The 26,905-nt window shown below is 42.9% G+C and overlaps 1 protein-coding gene across 1 annotated transcript in view; it reads left to right on the top strand.

The window, feature by feature from the left end:
* Nucleotides 1-929: 929 nt before the first annotated feature.
* Nucleotides 930-26,905, top strand: part of KLHL14 (kelch like family member 14) — a 59,239-nt gene continuing 33,263 nt past the window's right edge. The window contains exons 1-2 of the mRNA XM_062633512.1: nt 930-2,131; nt 16,404-16,525. Of these exons, the coding sequence (XP_062489496.1) occupies nt 1,191-2,131; nt 16,404-16,525 (1,063 nt within the window). The 5' untranslated portion in view covers nt 930-1,190. The remainder of the gene's footprint in view (nt 2,132-16,403; nt 16,526-26,905) is intronic.

Below are 26,905 nucleotides of genomic sequence, written 5' to 3' on the forward strand. Positions count from 1 at the left end.
TGTGCCGATAAATGGGGCGAGGCGGGGGTGAAGGGAAGCAGAGGAAGCCCAGCGCTGCTAAGGAGCGACTGAGCGCGTTGCAATGGCAGGAGCAGGTCTCGGCGGGATCCCGCTGAGGAGGAGGAGGAGGAGGAAGAACAGCGGCGGCAGCGCTGCGCGGGATGCGGCCAGCGCGGGTCGGTGGTTGCGCAGACCCCGCAGGTGCGGCCGCAGCTCGGGGCCGCCTCGCTGACCCCCCCTTCCCGGGACAGGCACGGGGTCGGGGGTCGCGGTGGGGCCCGGTCACTCCAAGGGGCCGCCGGGCAGGGCCCTGCTCCCTGCCCGCCTCCCCGTCCTTCCCCCAACTTGAACTTCACGTAGTTACCGGAGTTCCAGCAGCGGCGCCGTCTGCTGCGAGGAGAAGCGAGGCCGGCAGGACAGTGGCGGGCAGCCCCTCGCCGGGCCCGGGGCTGCCGCTCCCCCTCCACCCCCCACTTGCCCCAGTGTACGAAGTATTGCAAAGCCCCGCGGTGGGAGTGGGGCTCAACTCCAGCACCTGGCAGCACCGGGGCCCCCGCCACGGGAACGCAGCCCTCCGGCCCCGGAGAGGAAGCGGGTCCCGGCGGCGCTGAGTTGGCAAAGCGGGCGGAGGGGGCCGGGGGCAGGCGGCGGGGCTGGTTGCTGCCTTCCCGACAGAGTTTCAGTCACTTGGTAGTTTCTCTTGGCATCGCGGAGTTTGGAGGGCTTATTTTGTGTGTGTTTGATCGCTTGGGTGCTTGGTGGGGTCGAGGTTTTTTTTTTTGGTCGCGGGGGAGAGGTGGCTCAGCTTTGAGAACGTCCCCGGCTTCCTTGCTCCTCCCCTGGAGAGCAGCCCGGTTTGCACCGAGGAGGGAGGAGAAAGGGGTGGTGTGTGTATGGGGGGGAGGGGGGCAAAAAATAAACCTCCTTCAGCCCTCCCAAGTTGCGGCCCCTCCGGGCGAGCCCGTCCGTGCCCGGGGCGGGGGGCGGCTCGGCGGGCGGAGGGGAGCCCGTCCTCGGCTGCATCCCCACGCCACCCGTGCGCGCACGGCAGGATGCGCCCTCCGGGCCTCTAAAGCTCTTGTGTTTATTATTGTGTCGTCCCGTGTGTCCCCCCACCCCGCTCTCCTCCCCACCCCTCTGCCCAGGTTGGAGGAGGGTTTAAAAGGCAGGTGTGCCGGCGGCCGCTCGCCATGTCCAGATCCGGTGATAGGACGTCCACCTTCGACCCCAGCCACAGCGACAACCTGCTGCACGGCCTCAACCTGCTGTGGAGGAAGCAGCTCTTCTGCGACGTGACCCTGACGGCCCAGGGCCAGCAGTTCCACTGCCACAAGGCCGTGCTGGCCTCCTGCTCCCAGTACTTCCGATCCCTCTTCTCCAGCGGCGGTGGGAGCGGCGGGCACCCCCACGCCCTGGGGCTAGGGCCCGGCGCCCAGGACGGGCTCGGGGGACCGCCGAAGGAGCCGCCGCCGCCGCCGCAGCCGCAGGAGGAGCCTGGCACCCCATCCTCCTCCCCGGAGGACAAGCTGCTGGCCAGTCCGCGGGCCATCAACAACCTGGTGCTGCAGGGCTGCTCGTCCATCGGGCTGCGGCTGGTGCTGGAGTACCTGTACACGGCCAACGTGACCCTCTCGCTGGACACGGTGGAGGAGGTGCTGTCTGTGAGCAAGATCCTGCACATCCCGCAGGTCACCAAGCTGTGCGTGCAGTTCCTCAACGACCAGATCTCGGTGCAGAACTACAAGCAGGTGTGCAAGATTGCCGCCCTGCACGGCCTGGAGGAGACCAAAAAGCTGGCCAACAAGTACTTGGTGGAGGACGTGCTGCTGCTCAACTTCGAGGAGATGCGCGCCCTGCTTGACTCGCTGCCCCCCCCCGTCGAGTCGGAGCTGGCGCTCTTTCAGATGTCCGTGCTCTGGCTGGAGCACGACCGGGAGACCCGCATGCAGTACGCCCCGGACCTCATGAAGCGCCTCCGCTTCGCCCTCATCCCGGCTCCTGAGCTGGTGGAGCGGGTGCAGTCGGTGGATTTCATGCGCACCGACCCCGTGTGCCAGAAGCTGCTGCTGGACGCCATGAACTACCATCTGATGCCCTTCAGGCAGCACTGCCGGCAGAGCCTGGCCAGCAGGTGAGGGGGGCGCCGGGAAGACTGGGGGGGGGGAGGGGGGGGGGGGGTGGCTTCCCTCACGAACGCCCCTCGGCGGCTTCTGGCTGCGGGAGGGTGCGGGAGCCCCCGCGGGACCGGGCCGGTGGCTGGCAGGGACCGCGCGAGGGCCGGGCCGGGCGCCCGCCGGTGGGGCGGGGGGCGGCGGGCGGCGCGAAGGCTGCGACCGGGCCGGGAAGCGGCTGAAGGGCGGCGGCGGGGCCGACCCACCCGCCCCCGGTGCCGCCAAACTTTTCGTCGCCTCCCCTCGGCCCGGCGGTGCCGCTGCGGCCGGGGGGTGGCGGTCGCAGGCCCTCCGGAGCGGGGGGAGAGGCGGCCAGGGCAGGGGACGGCAGCGCGGCGCCGGGCAGCGTTGAGGGGCGGGAGGCCTCCTGGGAGGCGGCAGTGCCCGCCCCGCTTCTCGGCCTCCTGTCGCGCCTGCGGCGGTGGCAGCGCACTCAGCCATCGTGCCCGGCCCGCGGGGCTCGTGTGAATGTGAGGTGTCACCGTGAGTGGGGAAACCTGTTGTGGTATTTGTTGTAGGCCACGTTTGTTTATTGTATTTCCCCCCACAGTGTTACTCCTTAACAAGGAGTTGCATCCTCAGGGTGTTTTAAACTGTAATATCCGAGCTCTAAATCTAATTAATTATATTCATCACTAACTCCGTTATCTGTTCACATCCCAATGTTTGGTGTTTGGACAATACGTCCGTATTGTGCATGGAAACGTGACTTCGTAGCCCTTACGTCTATGACATGTCAGTTATTTTCATTTAATAAATCATGGTGTCAAAGATTGACAATATGAGGTTGGTGTTAGGAAGTGAAAGCACAGCATGTAGTTTAATGAGCAGTAAATATACCCGAAATGAAGGGGGTATTTATTTTTCTCCTTTTAAAATAACGTTTATACTTCATTTCATTCAATGAATAGAAAGATAATACCATTTTCCATTGGTATTATACAGTGGCACAGTAACGCAGAAATCAAAGCCCACTTTGTATTATTCAGCTTTTTAACTAATAGGTGGATATTATTAATGACTTAACAGCAGCTAGAAAAACTAGGATGTTATTAAATATTTTAGATAATATGCTCTGTTAGCATTAATGCAGAGGATTCTTTATATCTTCATATAATTGGTACCCTGATGCTTTAACTTTGGAAATGCTGTGCCTTCTTTCATTATCACTGGCTAGCTCGCTCAGTTAGTGTTTTGTTGTGCTTATCACCTTGCTGTCTAACAAATTCTCACGCAAAACCTTACAGTAAGAAATAAATACCAGCATTTTGCAGTGCAAACTGTTTTTGAGACGCCACTGTTGTAGCTGGTGCATACCCTTTGCATTTCAATATTCAAAACTGTTGACTTTCAAAAATGCAAAACCCACCACTTCCTCCTTGGTCGAGGTGCTGCATTTGAGGCGGAGGAATGCCGGGGCTTGTGTCCTGGTGGATTGCTGAGATACCAGCCGGCTTGGTTCAGTGAAGATACCTTCCAGCTTCAGTGGTCCATGTCATTTGAAGGATATGTAGTGGTGTTCTGACCACTGAATGCTTACAAGTGTCATGGATGCTGCGAGAATCTGATACTCCTTGTGCTGGGAGCTGGCTTCCCCTGTAAGTGGGAGTGTACACAAAAGGTTCCACTTTATGTAGACCTAAGTTTTGCTTACTTAATGACTTACAGGGGACTTCAAATACCACAAATACCATGGGTTTTATTTGCAATAGGTCTGCACATATGTGCAAACAGCGGCATTTCAGAGACCCTTAACCATAGTTAAGGTTCACCTTCTCAACTTTAATGTGTGTTTAGTGACAGCGTTGTAACTAGTTTCTCTTGATTGGGTTCTTTGGTGGTGGTGAAATTAGAGCAAAACCATTTGGATTTCTCTTATTTATGAGGAGGCATTAGAACTTACTCAAAATACTAAAATGTTGAAGAGAGATGCTGAAACGCTCTGTGATACAGGATGCGATTGGTATATTTTCAGTTTTGGTCATGGATAATATTCCTGGGAATTCATAAAGGTCACAAAGGCCTGGCTTTGAAACTTAATCACTTTAAGATTTCATCAGGCTGCCTAAATGTTCAGATGCCTTCTTAAACATGAATAAAGAATCATACACAAGACTAGAGATTTCCAGACACATCCTTCTTGTTACTCATAGTTTCTCTAAAAGTTGTAATTTGAACAGGTTGACATTCATTCAGTAAAATTTTATTTTAAGGAACAAAATCTTCAGAGTTCCTGAAGTTACTGATTTGCAGAAGGAAATCTTTAACAGCAAGGACTTTAAAACTTTGATGACCTCTTTTGTGAGCAACAGTGACCTTGGTAATTTGGAATTTAAAGTTTAATGAAAGGTCATTCATAAAATATTCACATGTCTTTAGGAAGAGATTAACTGTTCCTCTTGTGCAGCATAATACATACTGCACAGTTTGGTGTGGGTTGGTGAGAAATAGAAGCAGCACAGTGGTGCAGCCACCTGCTTACTGTGTGTTGAAGAAATTAGGAGTATCACACTCAGAACCAGCTGATACCTTTTTTGCCTTTTCAAAAGAACATATGTTTTATTGTAATATACTACTTAAAAACCACGTGTACACATGCATATGTACATACCTGTTTCTGCACTACCACTTTGGAGTACTTTGGAACTGAGGCCACTTACATTTCTTAAACAAAACAAGTACAATGGGAAGCTTTAACTGTGAAGTTAACACCGGTTATTTCTTTAAACTTGTTCTTTATGTGGTAAATCCCACGTGCTTGGTTTTCTGACAAACACAAGTTTTTACTGTTGTCAGGGCTGGAGGAAAGCAGTTTTGGATCATAAAACTAGTCTGTGTGGTGTGAGCAGGGTTGCTTAGAAAGTTTGTGCTACAGATGCAGAGCCTGCAGTGCAAGTGATGCTGGGGGGCTAGTAGTTACCTGGGTTGTCTTTTGTGCCTCAGTGAAAAACACTGTTTACTTGCAGGGAGAGAAAATTTATTTTTCCTTGAAATTTCCCGAGAGAAGGTAATGCCTGAATGCCCTCAATCTGTAAAATTATGTTTCGAAGTACAGCAACTAGACAATCGTAGTTTAAGAAGTTGAGGAATGACGCTCCTGACTTGTGAACCTTGACGTGAATACCGAGGTTCAGGACTTCATCACAGCAGGTGTGTGTTTTGGTTCTGATCTGGCACTTGATCAGGTGCTCAACTCTAAGCTAAGTAATTCTGTTAACTCTGTGACAGTCACCTGCAGCAGGGCCTCAGTGCACAAACTGCTATCACTGACCGACTCTTGAGGCACAGTCAGTTTTGACATCAGTAGGAAAAATCCCAGTTGATTTCACCACCCATTGTGGTGACCCTGAGTGTTAGGCTTAAATGATGTTTGTCTGTCCCTGAGAGACATAGGTACATCTGTGCTGTGTCATGTTGTCTGTAGTTCTGGGACTAAAATGAATTTAGATAGAGGAATGCTCTCCTTCCCGTTATTTATTTGACTGTCTGGACTTCACTGGAGTATTGAGTTGATTAAAATGTCTCTGTGCTTTATTTTGTAATATAATATATTTTATATAATACACAGTATGTGTTTTCAATTTTTAAAAAGTTCTGGGTTAGAGCATTACCATGTTGCTGGAAAGAATGTCACTTTCAAAAATGAGTGAGCTAGTGAGAATTATTATTGCTCCCATGTTTACTTGCAACAATGAAAATGGTTAAAAACACATCACCTCTGTGAAATGCCTGGCTTTTTACTTTAATTTTGCTTGTGCTCATGCACAGTATAGCTGTAGACAGAGAAAGGAGCATTATAGAAAAATACTTGCATTACAGCGCTTATTGTTAAATGGTTTACCTAAATATTGTTGCCTTTTTGTAGAACATTGCTCTGATTTTATGGTTTCACTCGCCTGTAACTATTTAGAATGACTTGTGTTCCAGACAGATATGAGAAGGAAGGCAGGGTAGGAGGAAGCATCCCCTTGTGGCCTGGGAGTTTGTTGGGTGCAGGACATAACGCAGCTCTTCTCATTTGGGCTGGTCAGCTGCTTCCAGGATTTGCAGGCACAACTGCATCAGGTACCTGAAGGCAGAGGGGAATGAAGAAAGTAAAGCTGGGAGAGAGCGGAAGATGCAGAAAAAGAAAGGAATTGAGATATCCCAAGGGAGAAACAGGACACAAGTAGCGGAAGCAAAGCAATACAAAGGAGGGGAAAGGCGAGAGTAGGACAGTTTTAAGGGGACAAAAGTGAAAGAATAGAACAACAGGAAAGGAGACAAGGAAAACAAAACAGACCCTGGCAAAGAAAAAGAAGAAACGGAATGAAACAAAAGCGGAAAAAAAAACTAATTCTTAGCAGAAACAGCATCTGTTGTCAATAACAGATAAGTATTTCGGTGTCTGGAAAAGCTATTTCAGATATGGGGGAAGAAAAATGGACAGGGGTAAACCAGCTGATGGAGATGGGAAAGGTCATAGGCAGGAAATATGGAATTAAAGAGAAAGAGAGAAAGGAGGAAAATAAGAAGAGGTAATTAGGCTAAGCCTGACCATGCTGTTTTCTGGGTTCAGTGAAGTCCCAGCATGTTCAGACCTAGCTGTTTTTCTGTAGTTCTTGCTCCCTGGACTACTAGACTTTGGGGAGATTAGAAGAGATTCTGGTCCTGATAAAGCTAACTGTAGAGATTTTTATTTTAATTCAGTTTCAGTGGGGAGAGAATGTCATCCACACTGCTTAGTGTTAGGTAATGTTAGTGAAAGTGGCAGCAAGTTAAACAATGATAGGTGATGAAGATGATATGGCCAGTTTTCACTCAGTAGGAAGGTGGTGAATGTTGAAGAAGGAAAACGTAAACTGCTAAGTAGCATCAAACAAGAGCATTTATGTGGAAGACTTCTGTACCCAGTCTGGTTTACTTTCTGCAGAGATTAAAATTTTGAAGAAACTGGTTGCATCCCTTGGTAATTAAATAGTTTCCTTCTTGAACACACTATTTTGTCTACAAACCTCACAGACTGTAGTTCAATTTGACCTAATTTTCTATTGAAATTTTTGTAATATCTCAGTAGGACATGTTTGATGGCTGTATAAGGATTTGCATGGTTTTTTTCACTGAAATACATCGTTGTGTGTTCTGGTAACGGCCACCTGCCTGTCCCTTTGTGACCCTGACACCAGTATTTGGATTTTCAGCTAATAGTCATACTCAGGGTTAATTGGAAGTGAGAAATATTTCAGACCCCAAATTGACATCTGAAATAAACATACTTTGAAATATATCTTAATTATTAACATTTGCATTGTGGTGTAGATGAAGTGAATATAAGGCCCTGGTTTATTTTAGATCAGGTCTGACATGTCTGAATTAATATTTGGAAATTGTACCTGTCAGGACTCTCAAGTGAGCTGCAGAAGGGAGACTTGACACAGTAGAGGCTGTGGGGAAATGAACCACAGACTTGTAGTCAGTTTAATCCTAGTTAGTCTCAGCTACTTGCCTTGTTTGCCATATGTGCCTACCTGAGCTTCACCTCCACCTGTCCCTTCTCTTGAATCCTCTGCTGCTATGGCCTTTGCCCCCACAGTGCCCCTTTCTGCCAGGCTTCCTACCTCACACTCCAATGTTGACTGCTCTGGATCTCTCGTCTCTCCAGATCCATGCTGAAGCTGGCTGGGCTGTGCTGCTCCTTAGCTTTCTGACACTCTGCCCCTTTTAGCACTTGAAGCAGCTTCAAGTATCTGCATCTCCAAACTCGTTTTCCAAGAAGGAAAATCTTTCACTGAATTTCAAGCCTCTTTGTTCTATAGGGAAAACTAAGTTAAAATAAAAAAATTACCAAGCCACTCAAACTAAGGGCAAAGAGCCTGTGAAAATGGGAACTTCATTCTCTAATTCTGTACTTTAGCAAAAATGCCCATTTCTACCACCTGCAACTGTCTGTGCAGGTCATTTACAAATCCTGCTGGTCCCTAAAAGAACAGGTCTGTCTCCCATGAGACATGCCTGTGCTAGTCTTGCCCGTGCTTTGCTAGCTCAATTCAGGACTTTTCTGTCAGAGAGCATAGGTCACACAGGTGGTGCACTTTGTGGCCTGGTGTCACTTCAGTTTTTTCCCTGTAGCAGAAGAATATGGAGGTTCTAGGTCTGTAACTGCTGAGCAGTAAATGGAACAGAGCTGTGATGGTGTGATTTGGATTTGTACTTGAAGAGAAAGTATATCGAGCCTTGGAGGCAAGGGGAGTGAGAAAAGCAAACATAGAACACAAAATCAGCAGAAAGTAGTCTGCCGGGAAAAATAGCTTTGGTTCTGTTAAGCTCACATTATGGAAAAAAATCCTTATAATCTGTAAAAATACCACTTTTTCTTTTCAGACAGCTCATGTTTTAAAAATCAGAGCAGCTTTCTAAATCAGGCTGAAGTTTGTTATTACCTTTTGCACAACATGTCCTGAAAAGAATGAGCAGGGAAGTTAATAGGAATCCTGAGTGAAAGTTTTGAGCTAGATTCCAGTGCTCCATAAACAGCTCTGTTGTTGATTTTGTTGAAGCAGATCCTGAGTGGTATTGCAGGTTTACCAAAGGACCACCTAAAGAAATTAAAGAATATCGTGAGTTGAAATTCATTATTAGATACTTCCTGGCATCATTTCTAATATTTGCTGCCTCCCTGAAATATTCTTTAAGGATCGTCATGCCTCGTACTTAGTAGTCGACACTTCTTGCCATGTTCTTGGAAAGCAGACAATAAACTTCGAGCAAGTATTATCAGCTGCCAAGTTCAATGGAAACAGACGGTTTGCAGTGAAGCTGGAAGTAAATAGAAGTTGGTGCCACAGTTGGTTCTTCCTGCCTTCCCCTGACTGCTGCCTCCCTTCAGACAAAAAAACCCAACCAAATATTGGAAAAGGTAACTAGTCATAAGCGGAAATTTGCATTTCTGCCCCTCAGCTTCCTAAGGAGGAGCCTCAGCTGGGGAGAGCATAGCCTCTGATGCAGAGAGCTCATGCCATCATGGACATCTGATACAGAATCAGACAAAAAAAAGGACCTTACTGACTTTTCACAGTCTTCAAATCAAAGAGAAGAGTTGATTGGAACTTCCTAAGGGAAAAATGAGCATTTGACTACCCTGAAGCATTCTGCAAACATTTAAATTTTACCACCTCTCTTGAAAACAGCAACAACAAAAAAACAGGCAGAAAAGGAGGTAGGGAAGGGAAAGCAAATTGCAAAAGAAAAAAAAAAAAGAAAAGGTAAAATAGCTTTGACATTTTCCTTATTTTTATTTTTGAAAGTATTCAGGATCAAGGAAATTTCTTTAAGGCATTTCAGAACTTCCAACAATACGGAAAAACAGTTGTTTTCATAGTTTTGCCAATAAGATTGGTGACACATGGGGGTTTGGGACTTCTTTACCAGTATAAGTTTTGCTAGTAAAATTCATTTTATTCAAATCCCTTAGAATGCTTCAGATAGTCACTGTGTGGCTAGTAAGGATATCTTTAGCATTCAGATCTCAGTGAATTTAGCAGCTTGTGTTCAAATGATCTATTTGTATAGATATTATCACTATACAAGTACTATTCATGATCTCACGTAGGCAACACATGTATTAAAGTCTGTCTCAAGGTAAGGAACAACAGTTTGGTGTACCAATACAGCAACCTTGGCAAGATTCCATATGGGAAAGCTATTGAGCATTTTTTCTGGGGAATTGTACCAGTCTCCAGTCAACAAGAATAATAAGCTGGCAATACAGGGAGACAGATGACAAGGACATTCCTGTGTGTTCCTCCCAAAGGAACACTGATGGTAAATGCCACTTTCCCAGGGTACTTGCCCACCTCTAAGCTATGTATTAGTTCAGAGGCTCTTCTTGCAAAAGGAAGGGGCATTCAGTTTAAAAATCTTCCAGCTAAAAAAATACTGCAGCTCTTCAAGATTTGCTTAGGGACGGTGCTAAACTAGTAACAGCAATGGGGTTGGATTCATAAAGAAAAATCAGTTTTTCCAAGTAGACTCTAAGTTATTTTAATAGGGAGATGAGAAACTGGCAGTTGTAGAAATAGAGGAAACTTTTAACTTCTCAGGTAACTTTGCAACAGTTAAGTGTGGCCTGTCAGACAAAAGATTCACTTACCCTTAGACGTCTGCTTTTTAGATAGACAAAAAGGAAAGGTTGCTGTTGGAGCAAACACTGAGTTTATTTTTTTTTAATGTTCATTTATTTAAAAAAGAGTGCACTGGGGGGGAAAAAATCGAATTGATTCAGAGGACAAAGCCGAGACAGTGTCTGCATCAAATCATTCCCGGCTTAGTGTTTCTGTTCCTAAACTTCAGTCTGTCAGTGGTCAGCAACACGTACTAAATGAGCAGGAGAGAAGGTGTGTCCTGGGCATCACTGAAGCCCTTCAGTGAATGCTACGGTGTGGTCCACTGCAGTGAAGACTTGTACTCAGGGCCTTCTGCTAAGCATGGGAATGAAAAAGATGAAAAGCAAAATCTTCATGGCACTAAAATGAATTATAAGACTGATTTTCAGGTACAGCATAAACAGAAATTCTTTTCACATTCTTTCAATTGTGCCTTGGGTGTGCCTTAGAAGAGTCAGAAAAAATCAATAAAGCATCATTCATACATTCTGCGTGTTTTTGAACGTATTTTGAATCGAAGAGATGAATAATTTCTTCATCATAATTTACAGAAGACCTCAGCATGCTTTAGGTTTTGATACAATTGAGATACTCTTTCAGGTCTGTAAGGTCTTTAAGGCCCATAAGGAGAAGAATATTCCTGGTGGGCCAGAGGTGTAGCAGAAGCCTGATCTGCAGGACTTCTGATGGCTGTGAGAGCTCAGTTCTTCCCCTGGCAGTATTGTAGGGTTAGGAAGAGATTCTGGGTGCCTATTCACCTGCAGGTTGTGGTGTTTGTTAATTCATCCTATGCAATAGCAAAACCTCACAAAATCTCTCCATCCAAAATAAATTTTACATTGTATCTTATGTCTTTCATCAAGTTCATAGTTAAACTGCCACATAATGGTATTTTCTGTCTATTAAACACATGTTACTAATCATGGCTATCTTTGCAGTCAGCTGTGGCCAAAATCCATTGAAATAAGCAGTTTTCATATGACACTTCTGTTGCACTGAAATGCCTATCCAGGATCAGGGAAGGTAGTTGTCAAAGATCTCATCACATGTTCTGTGATGGCAAAACAGTTCCTTCAGTCACAGGCAAATGGGTGCCTGCAGCATCAGTTCAAAGGTGCAGACTGCAAATAGAGTCTCCGTTACATTTTTGTTGGACACAGCACTCCTTCAGGTGCCTTTTTACAAGAAAAAGGTTGCTAAGGACTGGCCTAGTTTATGAAGATTAAATTAAGTCTTTACTGCTAACAAACAAAAGGTCTGTAACTGAAATGCTGATTGGGAAGGTGTATTTATCTCTGTGTATTACCTTGAGGTTGGTATCTAAACTTCACTGAAATATTTTGTTTCTGCTTCAGGTTAATACAGCCACTATTTCAGAGATTCTTGCTACTTGTTTCTTGCCTCCAGTTTCTCAATCCTTTGATATAACCAGATTTGTGGTTGTAATTAAATGTCACCACCCACTCACCTGCTCTTGCTGGACCAGGGCTGGTCTTCTGCCTGGGCTTAATTGTGCCTGAATTCAGCGAGGAAATACCTGAAGTTCAGTTTGGCTTTTTGCTGTGTTTAAGGTCAGCACTCAAGCAGGAGCAAGGCATTCCATCTCTGTGAGGTCCTTGGTGTGAAAAGCCACCTGGCTCGCTCCGTACTCAAAGTGATAGCACATATTAAAAGGGAATTAACATTCCATGTTTTTGGTTCTATTATAACCCTGAGAAAGGTACAGTTGGATAGTTTGGGGGGGGGGGGGTGAGGGGGAGATGTTATTTTTTGTGGTTTTTTTTTTTAACTGATGACTATGATCTAAGGTGCAGTTTTTCTTTCTGATGTGTAACACTACACCAAGTGTGTTAAGAACCACAGGATTGCCATTTCATGGTTGTGTTCTTTCCGTTTCTTTGTGTTTGCTAATGCAGAGAGGGAAGCCTTACTGCATTGTTTAAAAACTGAAGAGTCCGGAGCAAACCTGTTGTTGTTGGGGCTTGTTTTCTTGCCAGCCTTAGTAGAATGAACTTCTACTAACTGCCCAGATAAGAAAAGACCATCAGTGCAAGACTGATGGATATGCTAACAAAGAAAAACAATGTACAAGAAGAATATTTCCCATTCATGTATTTTCTATTAACACAAAGTTAATGGAAAGGTTTCGAAAGAGCTTTGGGTGGGAGTGATTATCAGGGGTACTGAGGTCTGTTACTGTCATTCCTACTGCTTCCTTGTGAGTTGATAAACTCTCCTCAGCTCAGCATTTTGCCCTGTGTATTCATGGTTAGTTTAGACTACAGACTCATGACCTGAGTTTTAGCCTGATGCACATCTGCTGCTGGCTTTGAAGTGAGTAGGATTTAGGTATGTTGATGGGTATTCAGCATCTCTGAAAATGAATCCGTGTATATGAGTGCTCTAATTCCTAGGTTTGTGTGCCTGAAGGAAATGATACAAGTTTGAAAATGTTGACTTTAAAACGTAGTTTGATTTCCAGTCTTGTAAGTAGACAAAATAAACTTCACACCACATGAGGTACCCAGGGACTTAATTAAGGTGAATTAAGTGTTTTAAAATCTTTGCAGGACGGAAACTGCAAAGTGTGTGCAGAATAATAAAACACATGTATGTTCATCAATGAGAAACAGTTTTGGAATCTAGGTATAAGAAATGCCTTTTGGGTAAGGTATGGATATATTTGTCTTAGCTTTTTGCCATGACATCAGCCGGCCTGGTCATGATTAACATTATTTTAGCCTTCCCTGACCAGGGCCCACTATTGTTAATTGAACACAACATGATCATAACAGCCTTGCTAGGGACATTATGGACTACAGTATGTAACTGAATAGTATATTACATTGCAAAATAAGGACTATGAAAGGAGAGTGTTTCAGATACAGTGTCGAGCGTTTCACATGGTAATCTTGAGTTATCCAAATAGTAAACGCATAATAATGACAGAAAGAGAGAAACTTTATCTTGTTAAGGTATTACACGTTTTTAAATCCTACCTTCATTGTAGTGTTTCAGTGAATTACATTTTTATTAATGTTTGGAAAAGTCTTCCGCATATGAGCAGTGATCAGTTCCATGTCTTTCATGTTTCAAAATGTATTTGAAGATTTTAACAGTACTGCTCAGTGCAATATGAAACACAAAAATAATGTAATAAAGAATTACGTTTCTTTTTGAAAACCTAAAATGTAGTGATTCACACCAAAACTTAAAAAGCAGAACTAGCTCAAAGAAAACACATCAGTTTAAAACATGCATATCTTTAGTCACTGTATTATCTTAACTTGGTTCACTGGAAGAGTTCTCAATACAGATGAATTAGATAACTTCGAGTAACAAAGAACTCCTCTCTTTGCCATGTGAGAGTCCCCTGTGCTTTTGTAGACTGTGCTGGCTATTAAGTTCTTATGAAGCTTTCATTACAGGCTTATAAGCATTCATGCTACTTTCCATTTTAAACATGTAAAACCACTAAATATTTTTTAAACATTCCCATATAGCAGTGCTGCTCCTTCTCAAGAAACAGTTCTCTGATTGTTTAGCTGAAAAAGTAATGTTAAGGATAGTTGCAGCTGCCAGAGTCTGGAAACTCAGAGTCATATCTGACATTTCATTCTTCACCTTAACTATTGAGCCTTGGCCATTCATTGGTTTTTCACAGTGCTTTGGAGTTAGAAGGGAGTTTTACAGATGAAAGATGAAAATCAAAATAAACTCCTTTATCAAGTAAACCTTGCAAGGGCATTCTAGATTTTGCAATATACAAGGAGTTGATTGTCATATAACATACAGCACAAGAGGGTTGGAATAAACAATTTATTCTCTATCGTTAGGGATGGCCATGCATAACTGACTTACGGCTCTGGTTTGCTCTGCCACTTGTTACATGTGCAGTCATCCCTAACTCGTACCAAAAATAGTTTTACTCCTGTGTTGCATAGTTTTTACCAAATTTTCTCTCATTAAAAGCTTTACTGGGGAGATTGAATGTTTCAAGTTGCTGGCAATTCCTATGAAAGCTTTCCCCAGAGTTTGGTCTCTCCGAGTGGAGCCTGTGCCAACAGTGATCCTGTGGTGGCTCTCAATATCCTACATAGATACAGTTAGGTGTAGGTGACAATCATCGTTTGACAGTACATAGGAGGTTCAGTGCAGAGGTCAAAGGCTGGCTTGTCAGAAAGACTGAAGGACCACAGGGGCTTCCCCCAAGTCGGGAGCGAAGCAGGGGAATAGAATAAAGTGGGACAGTGTCACTGCCTCTGGGGTGTAGTTCCTGTCTCTGCAGTAAGGGGTTTATTTCTTAACGCTGTCAATTCAGGACCTTCCCTGAACCCTGAATCCATTTAAAAACAATCAAGGCCTTCTGCCAGGTAATTCCCTGGCCATCCTTGTGATAGATGTGTCTGCAGTCTGTAGCTGTCTTTTGAAAAGCCATTTGAAAGGTTTTATCCTGGAGCATCATATGGCTCAAGCCTTCAGCTGCGTGCTGCCTTCCTGGAGGAGGTTCCTTTTGAGTAATGCATGTCTGCAGCACAGCCTAGTTCATTTTGCCCAAAATTCTCAAGAGGAAATGCAGTCCTGATACAAATGTAAATCCGTGGACCCCCAACACTCATTCTAGGTAGTAGCTGGAGCTAAGCCACTGGTGTGCCTCAGTAGTAGAGCACTCACTGCCACAGTGCACCACTGAGATTGGAGCACTTGGGTGACAGATTGAGCCTACCACATGCAGTTGTGGTGGGCTTTGGTTCATGGCAGTCTGTACCTTTCTTGGCCAGGAACGTTTGCTGAAGACTGACATGAAGATTGCTACAGTGATGTTGTGGTTTGGTGAACAGTGCTGTTTGCCAAGGGTGCTTTCCATCAAACATGCGCCTCCAGCAGATTCATTTGTATCAATGCATGCTACTGAGCTACATCACCTTCCTACTTAAACAGGAACATTTTGAACATAGACCTTTATCTCAGTGTTACCACACCCAAGCTCGCTATTACTGATGAAAGTTCAATTATATGCAAAGTGACTATTAAAGCATCAGGGCTCATCTGGGGGTCTGGGCCTCCCCTCCCCTTTTCACTTACAATTCTGCTAAATCCCTTAATGTTGCGAAGAAATCATACATTCATCAGGTGGAGCATTGGAGGCCAGGGTGCAGATAATCGCTTTTACTGCATGAGACATTGCAGTCCTGTTCTTAAGAACTGCCAGGCAGATTGGGAATCACGGTCACGGTTAATAGCAGCGAATTGCCAGCTCTTGATGGGTGGGTAGTCACTCCTTTCAGTGGTTGCCCCCTGGGGGAGAAGGTAGAAAAACAGAGGGAGGGAATTAGAGTGACTTTGCACAGTTGAGCAGGTTCATGCCGCTGGATCAGTGGCAAGCATTGGCAGGGCTCCACTCTGGGGAGGCTCACAACAACATCACAGTCTCATTTTTACCAATTGGTGTTGCTATAGCCAGTGGTGCACAGGGGGAGAGCAAAGAGAAGGGGGGGAGTCAGGGAGGAGAGTGAAAGCAGGAGTCTGGACTAAATTAAACAAACAAAAGTAGTTGCAAGTAGCATTTAACCCATAACCATTAGCCCAGTGCTGCTAATTGTACTAAACTATATATCTGAAGTTCAGTGTGTGATTAAAGAGTTGGCTCACAAACTCTCTGCATAACCTTAATTTTTTCAAGGTTCTTTGAGTGTAGAATGGCTTATAATAATGATTTTGACTAATACGATTTTTGACATGCAACTTTAATGCTTAACCTTAGTACAACTCCAGAGCATTTCATGTGTATTCAGCTGTAAAGAGTGATGATTTAAAGGGATAATATAAGAAAAAGGTCGTTCTAGAATGAACCTCTAACAAATTGCATAAAGGAAGCTTATTACTCCATGAGTAGAGAGATATGCAGCTTTTCTGATCATTTTTCTGCTTGGTTCAAAAGATTGTTGAGACATGATGGGGAAAAGAAACACAAAAAATGAAACAGAAAACTGCAAGCAGTGAACATTCTTTTGATGGTGATGATTTTGTTGCCACTAAAAATGCTTCTCAGTAATGTGGTTGTTCATCTTTCCTCTTGTTTTGGGTGAAGAATTCGTTCCAATAAGAAAATGCTGTTACTGGTTGGAGGATTGCCTCCTGGACCTGACCGGCTACCCAGCAATTTGGTTCAGTATTATGATGATGAAAAGAAGACGTGGAAAATACTGACAAGTAAGTGGTTTATTTTTGTACAGTTGTCTTGATGAATTTAAAAACATGGTTAATCAAATTAGACACTTTATTGATTTGTTTCTCTTCAGAGATTTGTTTATGTATCACAAGGGGCTTCACAATGGAGCAATAAATTGAGGTTGCAAAAGATGCTAATTTTATAATAGGATAGGTCTAAATTAACATTGGCTTAAAATCATTTCAGTAAGTTTTTTAAGTAAACTTGTAAGTCTTTCATACTGCAACATGAGTACATGCATATTTATGTACATATGAATAAAATCTGGTTTAGGAAAAAAGAAAAGGCTATGTTTATGGCAGTTTTCTCCGAGTGAGATCCCCGATAAGCAGTGGTACTAGGGCACACCTTTGATTCTCTTTTGCATTTTCATTTCCTTCTTCCAGCTTTATCTGTTGTCCACAGTCATTAAAGAAAGGTTTCCTCTGTACTGCTCTGCGTCCATTGCTGACAGAAACATTGGCGGAATATATCAGCTACAATAAACAGTGCATGGAGGCTCCTATCACAAAACTCTTTCCCACCTTCTTTTAAAGGTTGATTGTGTTTTAGAGTAAGTATTTTGCCTCAAGCATCGAGATTTGGAACTTATTGTTATGTTGGTTTTGATTCCCAGTCTGACTTGGTCATGGAATCAAATCATAGCTTCTTGAGTGCAGCAGGCTGTGTGTGTATTAGTCCCCTTGTGGCTAAACTGGCTGCATTGGTCAATAAAACTAAATTTTAACTGTCAAAGTTGCCCAAAGCAGTATAGATAAAATAATAAATGAGCAATTTTGATCCATAAATCAAAGCCATTCTTCTAAAACTGGACAACTGGTAAAACCTGGATTTCCTAATAGACCTGCTTTCCCCCCCCCCCAGTAAAATACATTTCACAGAGTTCTGTTCTTCATCCCTTATCCAAAGTCCTTTAATGGAATACATCAACATTAATATTACATACACAGTTTAGGATGAAAAAGAGTTAGAAAGACTGCCATGATATATGACTTAAAATGATGATTTTACAAATTGCTTTCTACCATGGAAAATCTAGGATCCTTTCTGCAAGTGCTGCAGTGTAGTAACTGCTTAGGTATAGATGCCCTGGACTAATAGTTGAGGGTAGCATATAAGAATGGCAATTACAAAGTTCATATGAACTGTACATTACAAAAGTCTACAGGATCTGTACTAGGGACCATATTATGCTTCACATTTTTCAGACCAATGAGATATGATGCTCATCTCTGTATGCTACTTCTAAGAAAATTCTGAAGATGGTAAGTCAGTGAAAAATCAGTGATATTACACAAGGCAGAAGTGTTTAGGTTTTTTGAATTTGTTGTGCCTAATCCAGTGACTCACCAGGAGAGGCAGGACAAATGGATCTCTTTCTTCAAGATCTGAACTCTCTACTGAATTAAAGCAAAAACCCCACTTTATTCTGAATCTTACCTATCTGTAGATAAATAAGATTTTGTGAGAATGAAATTTACTCAGTTCTTGGTTACTTACGTTATAATGCTCTCTTCAAGACTATGAGAAACTGGATCCAGAGACATGATACCTATATATTCTGGTTAAAAGCCCATTGCTAGTATTTGAGTAACACCACTACCTATGGTGGTGTTGAGAGATGTCTCTGAATAATTTTATATAATTTTAGGAAAAGAGTGTTATCTTTGTGTGTTACCTCTAGCAAATAGTGAGCAAAAAATCTCTCTCCATTCTGGTTAATGCACATAACCTGAGATTAAAAAGATCTATTATAGCCCTAGCTGATGTTCAAGCGCTTTGTGCTCAGCACTGGAAGGCCTGAAGGTCCCAGGTTCTGTCACAGTGTCAGCTGACACAATGCTTGTCAAATAGTCAGCCCTCTCGTGACATGGGTAACTCTTGTTCGTACAAAACCTGCTAGAAAAGGGTGCCCTCTTGGCCTGGACTACTGTTTGAGGAACAGAGAGGAGAACGCTTGTCTTTTCACACTGAAAAATACTAAACGTTAACAAGTATGATTTCTTAGAAGATAGTATTACTAGTCACCAAATATTATCAATATTTGTATCTATAATTATTTAATTTAAAAAAAAAGTTTAAATAAAAGTTTTAGGTGTATCCCCTGCTTTGTTTTCTAAATATAAAAGAGGTGGGAAGTGGAGAGAAGTTGGAGTGGAACTTTTGTGCTCTCTGTAAAACACTGAAGAACTCTACAGCATAGGAGTTCAGGGACTTAGAGCTGTGACTGAGCAGTTTTGGGAAAGACCACAAACTAATCACCTTGCAACATAGTGACAGTTCAGTGCAGTCATGGTGTTGTATTAACATACTATGACATTTACAGTGTGTGTGAATTTAAGAACATTGTTCTATCTTTATTTTTCCATGTATTTTTTGCCATCTAGGAAGAAGTACATTTCTTTCCTTCCTTTTACCTTGTTCCCAGACCACAGTTTTGGAAAATAATTGGTCTGTTTATTCTTATCAGAGATGTACAATCAGCAGTGAAAGAGGAAGGTTTTTTTTTCTGTTTCTTTTTAACTTGTTCAGATAGTGCTGTCAGTCGTGAGGTTTCAGTTCACCCCCAACTCATCAGTGCAAATGAGGAGTTTGCTCCTCAGTGGGCAGGGACAGAGCAAAAGCTGTGTCCTGCTGATGAGATTCTGTGATGGGAAGAATCTTGGACTTTATAGTCAGGTATTTCAGGGTATTCCATCTTATTACTGCCATAGGTGTATTTGATTTCCTCCTGTACTAGCAAATGTTTACAAAGTCTTTTAACCTTCTGCCCTTCACTAGGGTACCCCACACACCAACAAAAAGCCAGGTTTTGCACTTAGTGGCTTACTGATCCAGTGTAAATGTGCAAAGAAATTCCACTTTTTCTCCTCCAAACCCACCTACATAACTTGTTTTCTGCTGTCTGTGCCAATGGCATTTGAGAGTAGCTGAGGTGGGAAGGAAGCTTGAAGAAACTTAGTCCTGGGTGCAGTGTCAGGGCCATTGAGGAGGAGATGGTTGAGAGGGGACCAGATCTCCTGTAGTCACTCTCCACTGAGAGAAGGCCCAAGATACTCAGCAGGGCCTGCAAACCTATTTGACAGGGAGCTACTTGCCTGTTGCTTCTTTTCTTTCTCAGTGTGTGGAGAGGCGCTGTTGCAGCCACTCTATTGCTTAGGGCTCTGTGTCCCGCCTTACGTGATGCATAAGGAACAGAAGATCAACCATCAGTAACTACTGACACCATGTAAGCCATGGCGCTGCAGTTGGAGCTATGAAGACAGTTGCAGGTGGAACAGCACAAGCTATCGAGTATGACAGCTCAGCAGAGTAGCAATCTCATTTTGTTCCTGCGACAAGACTAGATCTATTGGCAGGGGATACTGCCCACCTCTCTCTGCCTGGCTAGCCAAAGCACCAAATGCATCAGTACTAATGGGAGTAATTCTAAAGGTATCAGGAAAACAACTTGCCTTGTTCGTAGACCCAGAAGAGGAGGGGAAGCATGCACCCATTTCCAATTTTTTAGTGTCATCATCTATAGGCAAGAATGCTATGGCTCAAGGAATCGGTAGATTTTTCACAGTCTAGTATTACGCTGTATTTTTCCTGTCTGGTATTTCTCGGAGAGTTATTTTTTCAATGTTGGCAATAAAGAATAGAGACAGAATAAAGGGTAAAAAAAAGGAGAAAGTAAGTGGCATTTTACAAACACTTTCTTCCACCTTATTTTACTTCATGTGGGTACAGTCCTAATCTGAGATATGTAACATGCATGTTGATGTTTAATTTGAAACACTACTTAGTGCACAGTCATACTTGAGCTAAGTAGAGGCTTTTATAGACTGTATGGCAGAGCATAGGGCACAAATTTTCACTGTGTGGTTTCTTCAGGTTTGTCTACACATGCACAAGCACCAGTTCATTTTTTTAACTGGGTACTACTACCTATGTCATGCAGCAGCCACTGGCTGCCACTGCCCAGTGGCACAAACTGAACAGCTGATCAGTATATGACAGTCCTTAATAGCAGCAAAAGTTCTGCTTTATTATAATGGGGTTTCATTATTCCATGATATTTCACAGTCTTCTGCTTAGCGGATGTGGGGCAGTGAGGATGTCTCTGTCACTACTTCATGCCTTGCTGCTTAGAACCAGGCACTGCTGCTTCAGTTTTAATTATCAGCTATGGTCCTGCCAGGAGTCTGTGCTTAATCCTAGAACCCCTTCGGTTGTTTTCGTTTTAGCAGCAATGTTTAAGATTAATTAAACATTAAGGAAGTGAAACAATATTTTCTGTGTTAGAATTATTCTATAATAACTGCAAGTTCCAAAACCCAGAGCCTATAAAGATTTTTTGTGTTCAGAATTGCATAGCTCTCCCAAAAACCCTACTGCTAAGGCAATGATGTATTACTTTCACTTTCATTATATGTTTTTAATCAGAGCGTGACTTCACACTAGACAAAGCGATGCTTTATGCATGGTCTCCCTTGTTTTTTGCTAAAATCTTTTGACATGATTAATTTTTCTTTAATGCTTTTGTCTTGTAATGGTAAGGATGATGGGTATAAACCAGGGGAAAAAAAAAAAAAAACAGCAAAAAAAATCATGCTTTTCTATCATAATGCCTCTAAGCATTTAAAAAATATATTAAATGAAAGAAAAAAATATCACAAGAGACTGCTCCAACTGGAATTAAATTTCTTGCTACGTGAACAGAGGATACAAGAAATAAATAAAAACGATGCAGTCATTGTTTTAGTTCTATTTTTTGTATTTTTTTTCCATAGCAATGTGTCCATCTGTCTGATTAGAAAGCAATGAGTAGGAGAAAAATCGTGTCTTACAGATGCGTAGGTGTACAGCAAATCCTCCTTTCAATGCAAAATTCCTTTTGCTGTAAAGCACAAAAGGGTAAATAAAAGCGTAAAATATTGGAAACATTACTGAACTCTTCCATGGCATGTTCTATCCATGTGAAACTGCTGAAGGAAGGTAGAATGGTTTGCTTCATGTCATAGCATCAGGGAACCTGGGTCACTCCACTCCTCAGCCTACGTCATTTCTGCTGGAATAGGTTCTGTTTCTTTCTTCTCTGCTTTCTTTGGCAATATTTTGGTCCTCAGTTGTAGCAGCCTTTCCTATACAGAATGATAGAATTGTCCTTCCTGGGCAAATTAGTAACAAAAATCCTGATGGTGTTTTTCTGAAATGGCTTTGGAGTCAGCAAGAGCTTCTCAGTCATTCATGTTTTGGAGTGCTTTGTCCAGTTTTCTCTTTTCAGACTTGGTTACTTACAAGATAAGCAGTATGATTTACACACTCACAACAGAGATCCTTGGGAGGTTTTTGAAGGCTTAAGTGTCAGCTTAAGTGCCACTAGATGCCTAGCACATGTTATGTCTTTGGAAATGTTATATCTTTATAAGCAAATAACTTCATCCACTCTAGAGCTTTTACCTTTTAGAAGAATGACCAGTGTGTTAGAAGTAAAGTTTTCCTCCTTCAATTTACCCCAAATCAATTGGTAACTGAATAAAAGAAGTGATATTTGCAAAAAAGTGAGCTGAGTCAGATGGACAGATTCTCTTGGCATGCACCAGTTATAATTTCTTTCCCCTTTTTTGTCACTTGTGAGAATAGTGCATATTTTTGTTAATAACTAATGTGTCTTGATGAACATTTATTGGCAGCCCTGATAAGTTTTATCTCTTACTCCATTTATCCAGGAGTCAAGGATGCTGCAGCTTCTTCTTCACTGTTATGTTGAGAATGGCTTCAGCACTGCACTGAAAAGCTTTTGCAAGCATTAGCATATTGCTAAGGCAGAAGTCTTTATATTACGCACTAAACAGACTTAATAAATGTGGGAGATGTGTATAGAAGTTGCATAAGTACATGTATGCGCATGCTTTTATGTGTCCTCCTTCTTAAATAAGCACACTGATTACACTAAAAGCTAATTTTAAACATAGATTCTATTTAGACCTCTTTAAAAGGTTCAAAATCAGGAAAACATGCTCACAAAAGAATAGATATTCTTCCACAGAAAAGTTGACCAATTCGTATGACTATCCAACTTTAAACCTGGATTTGGGAGATTAATTCAAGGTGGTCAGGCACACAGCCAGTAAGCCCTATGTTTTACACATACAGGGAGGTGAAAATACAGAAGTAAGAAACAGAAATATAGTGAAGAGTATTTTTTCACATGTGATGTGTTAGAGGTTAACCACAACTCCCATTATGAGGACAATGCATGGGAATTCAACCATGCAAGTGCCATTAATGATGCATGCCTCCATATCTAAGAGCAAGACAGAGCTCTAAGAATGAGTGAAAATGTAGCATGTTCTGACAATGAGTGCTGTATTTGTGCATTAAATATAATTTTCTTCTGCACTACCATTTGAGATAACTTTTAAGAAACATCACTGTTTCTGTTCATTTTTCTTTTTGATTATAAATTTGTTAGTTTCTGCTTTAACACAGATGTTACCCTACTCTGTATCTTTTGTGATAACCTCTGTACTCTGTGCCTTATTTGTGTGGTGTCTGGTAGATTCTGGATAGCTTTCTCTTGCTGTATTCCCAGTCACTTTATATCTTGATGCTCTATGTCTTTGAAATGGCAAGTCTTATCACTGCATCCAGTGAGTTTGTGCTGAAGCCCTCAACTCTTTCAGGTTCTCTTGGCTACTTTCTGCCCTTTGTTATGGACCTGTGAACACCCTCCGCTCTGAAAACCAGGCTGTCCATTTTCTCCTACATATGCAAAGATGCCTGAATCTACTCTTCTTCATCCTCACAAACTCCACTGGCAAACAGTTACTTTCAGGTAGGGAACAGAAGAGTTACCTGAATGTCCTGTTCCCTGCCTGTGCTCACACAAGTTTGTGGTTGAAAGCCTGAGTGGGACAAGAGAACAGGACACAACCCCATTCTAAGACATCTTTAGGCAGGGCACCAAAACAGTGTGGAGCTGAGCTGTGGGTGGCTCTAAGTAAGAAGGTAGCAGGTGTAAGACAGGTGAGTTGTCAGGTGATCTGTGCCATTTCCACAGCAGATGCTGGTGCTGATTACATCAGCAGAGGCTGTTATAAGACCTCTCCTGTGGCAATGTCTTACAAAGAAAGTTACTCATTCATGGAGATGCTGGTCCTTGCCATATCCTGGCAGAACCTTTGATTTGAAACCTTCCTCCTGGATCACAGAACTTGCCATTTCTCTACCTCATCTTTCAATTTGAGTTACATATCTTTACAGATAGCTTGAGAATGATTGTTCCATTTTGGAGCAGCTTCTACAGCTTTGTTCCAAGGCAAAATGAAAACAAATGCCTTTAATTGGTTTTTCAAAACTGAACTTGTATCAGAACGTCCCTTCTTATCTCAGCATCTCTTGTAGGTCAGGGAAGAGGCAAGCAGTTGAGGTTCAAGTCCCTGCTTTGCTTAAGTCAGATCAGTTATTTAACTTACAAATCCCTCATGTAGGTCCCAATGGGTATTTCACGGCCCCACCAAAGAAAGATTTGTCCATCTTTGCAAAGCTAACTGCAAACCAGAAACTGCATACCTACAAATAACAAGTTGCTACAACTTCATCAGTAAGCCCACATGGGCAATAGAGCATAGATACTTGGGCTTAATGCAGCCCTAGAAGATGTGCAACATTTTGAGTCATCTCAGCCTGTGGGCATTGTATGTCTGCTATGAACACACATACCCTGGTCCAGGAAGAAGTGAGAGCTGCAGGCTCTTGTCTTCTGTCCAAAGCAGGTGTCCCACCTTGCTAGATACAGATTTCAGTATAGTTGCATAATTTCTAGTGGAAGGAAATAACGCCAAAATGTACTTAGCAGATCTGCTTGTGCAGGTCCCTTGATGCTATATGGCCGCTGTCTCTAAAAGATGAGCCACCTGAAATAAATTCCACACAAAATTTTGTGGCATTGTGTGAATTTAATGCTTGCTGCAAACATGGCTTTCTGTTTCTTAGATGATTTAGGTAAAATTTGTGTGTTTATTCTTATCTGGTTGCTCTGTATGTATGATTTATGTAGCATTAATAGGAGCTAGGCACATACGGAGGGGCAGGTGAACTCTGGTGTGTTTCTACTTTAAAATGCTGTGTGAAGTTGCTTACTTTACAAAGCATTCCCTTTTTTCAGTGTCTTATGTGACATTTTGTTTATGTGTAGATGGGTTGCAAACAGGATGGTAAAGCACCACTATATGGGCAAAACATAATAATAAAAAATGCTCATATAAATCCTCAGACTTGTTTGAGAAGTTGATGCATGGTTTATTATTTTTCTCCTCTCCAATGTTCTTAAACCAAAAGGCAGTTCCCTTCCAAGAAATCTTTTGTACGCAGTTATTTGCAGTACAGATTTCAGAAGCCTGCTTCAGCTTTCTCAGTTTTGCAAGTGCTGTTAATGGCAAGAGGTGCACATTTTGCATCCCCAACTTTATTTGCTGTTGTATGACCTCATTGTATTGCAGTGGCTCATTGTTTGCAGGAAGTAATTTCTCTTTTCAATTTTCCTCTATTTTCTCACAGCTTCATTAAGTTGCTCTCTCCCTTACCTTCCCTATGCCTTCTCCCTCCCCTACCTGACTGCCCTACTCCAGTATCTTCCTCTGTTTAAGACAGAAATAATTACTACAAATTTGAGAGGGTTTTTTTCTAAGCTTTCTGTCTCATACCAGGTGTTTTATGAGCTACAGCTTTCATTTGACTGAAATCTGCAAGAACAGACTAATAGGGCTTTATGGGGATGGTTTTTGGTATATTGTTTTGTCATATTTATATGTTGTGATCGTACTTCCAAATAGGGGTTGTGCTACTATAGGGTATGCAACTGCAGGATGACTGTTCGCACTGAGAAAAAAAAGTGTTAACAAATTGAATAATAATGAATTAACCTGCAGAAGAAGCATTTTGCCCTAGTACACAGGAAGCCTGCATAACTAGAGCATATAATTTTAAATGAAGCAGGCACTAGGAATGCCTCAATGGGTGTGATGTCGACAGTAGCTCATAATTCATGGATATAAATTACGGCTGAATATCAGGAAAAATCTTCCTGACATTGAGATCTATTAGGTTGTGGAATAATCTCCCATGGGAAATGTTGGAAATCCCACTGCTTAAGATCATAGTGAGCACTAGAAAAGGGACAAATCCTGGCCTGGCCTCCATCTTTTAGGACATATTAATTAATTGCTTTGACATATCCCTTCCTGCCAGGATAGACAAGTGATGTCTTCTGGTATTTGCTGGGCAGGAGCGACAAAGGCATCTGTAGTATGAGCTACCCTACCTTGCCCCATGACCAGGCTCCCTCTGTTTGTGAATATATCACACCGAGGGGTAAAAAAAACAGGGACTTTGAGCCTCTTCAGAGCTGTGCTGGCCTTTGATGAGCTGTGGCTTAGGACCTGAGCCGCTTTGCTGGCAGGGGACTCACACCCACCTTCTGCACACCCTGCAGGATGCCCCCGTTCTCCATGCTGGTCTCCTCCCGTGCGGCCCTAAGACTCCTACTGCTCTTGTGAATTACTTTAATGTGCATGAAGGGTTGGGAGGTGCTGCCACGGTCTCCCAGAGTAGTCTCTTTATAACAGGACACCAAGGCAGGGTGTTCAATGCAGTAAGTCACGTTACAGTGAGGATACCAGAAGGTGCTGTTGGTGGACTCAGGCAAGTGGCAAAAGCCTAACATGGGCTGGTGTTGTCTGTACCAGTACCAGCTGCAGGGAGCAGTGTGTGAAATAAACCAGGCTGTAGTTTTGGCATGGAGGGGGAAGCTGGTTTCCAGCTGTGGTGCCCTGGGCTAACCTGCATTGTGTGAACTGTGCTTGAGGGCTGAGGCATGGAAGCAAGCCTGGTGTTTGGCATGAGAAACTCCAGCTTGGGATCCTTGGGAGCTGGTGAGAGGGACTGTGAAAGGGAATCAGGATATTTTATTCAGTATTAATGTCTCTTTTTGTCTGATCTGAGTAAATGCCATGCCTAGAGACATTCCAGGCCAGACTGGATGTGGTTCTGGGCAACCTGAGCTGGTTGAAGATGTCTCTGCTCATTGCATGAGGGTTAGGCTAGATGACTTTTGAAGGTTCCTTCCTATGCATATTACCCTATGAATCTGTGATTCTATGATTCTAAGCCTATTCAGACACTCACTGGGCTCAGCAAACACCCAGAGCTTCTAGTGGCTGATGCGAGCCTGTTTTTTTTTCAGTAACAAATTATCTGTGACTGAATCATTTAAAAATTTCCCATTTTGTTACCAGTAGATAATGTATTTAATGCATCTGATTTAGCTTTAATTTAAGGGAAGGGTGGAAGTCTTCAACTCTGAGATGGCTACA

Source organism: Pezoporus occidentalis, unplaced genomic scaffold (genome assembly GCF_034315485.1).
Source record: "Pezoporus occidentalis ecotype Australia unplaced genomic scaffold, CSIRO_AGI_Poc_V1 ctg4, whole genome shotgun sequence".
In the NCBI taxonomy this organism is placed as follows: domain Eukaryota; kingdom Metazoa; phylum Chordata; class Aves; order Psittaciformes; family Psittacidae; genus Pezoporus; species Pezoporus occidentalis.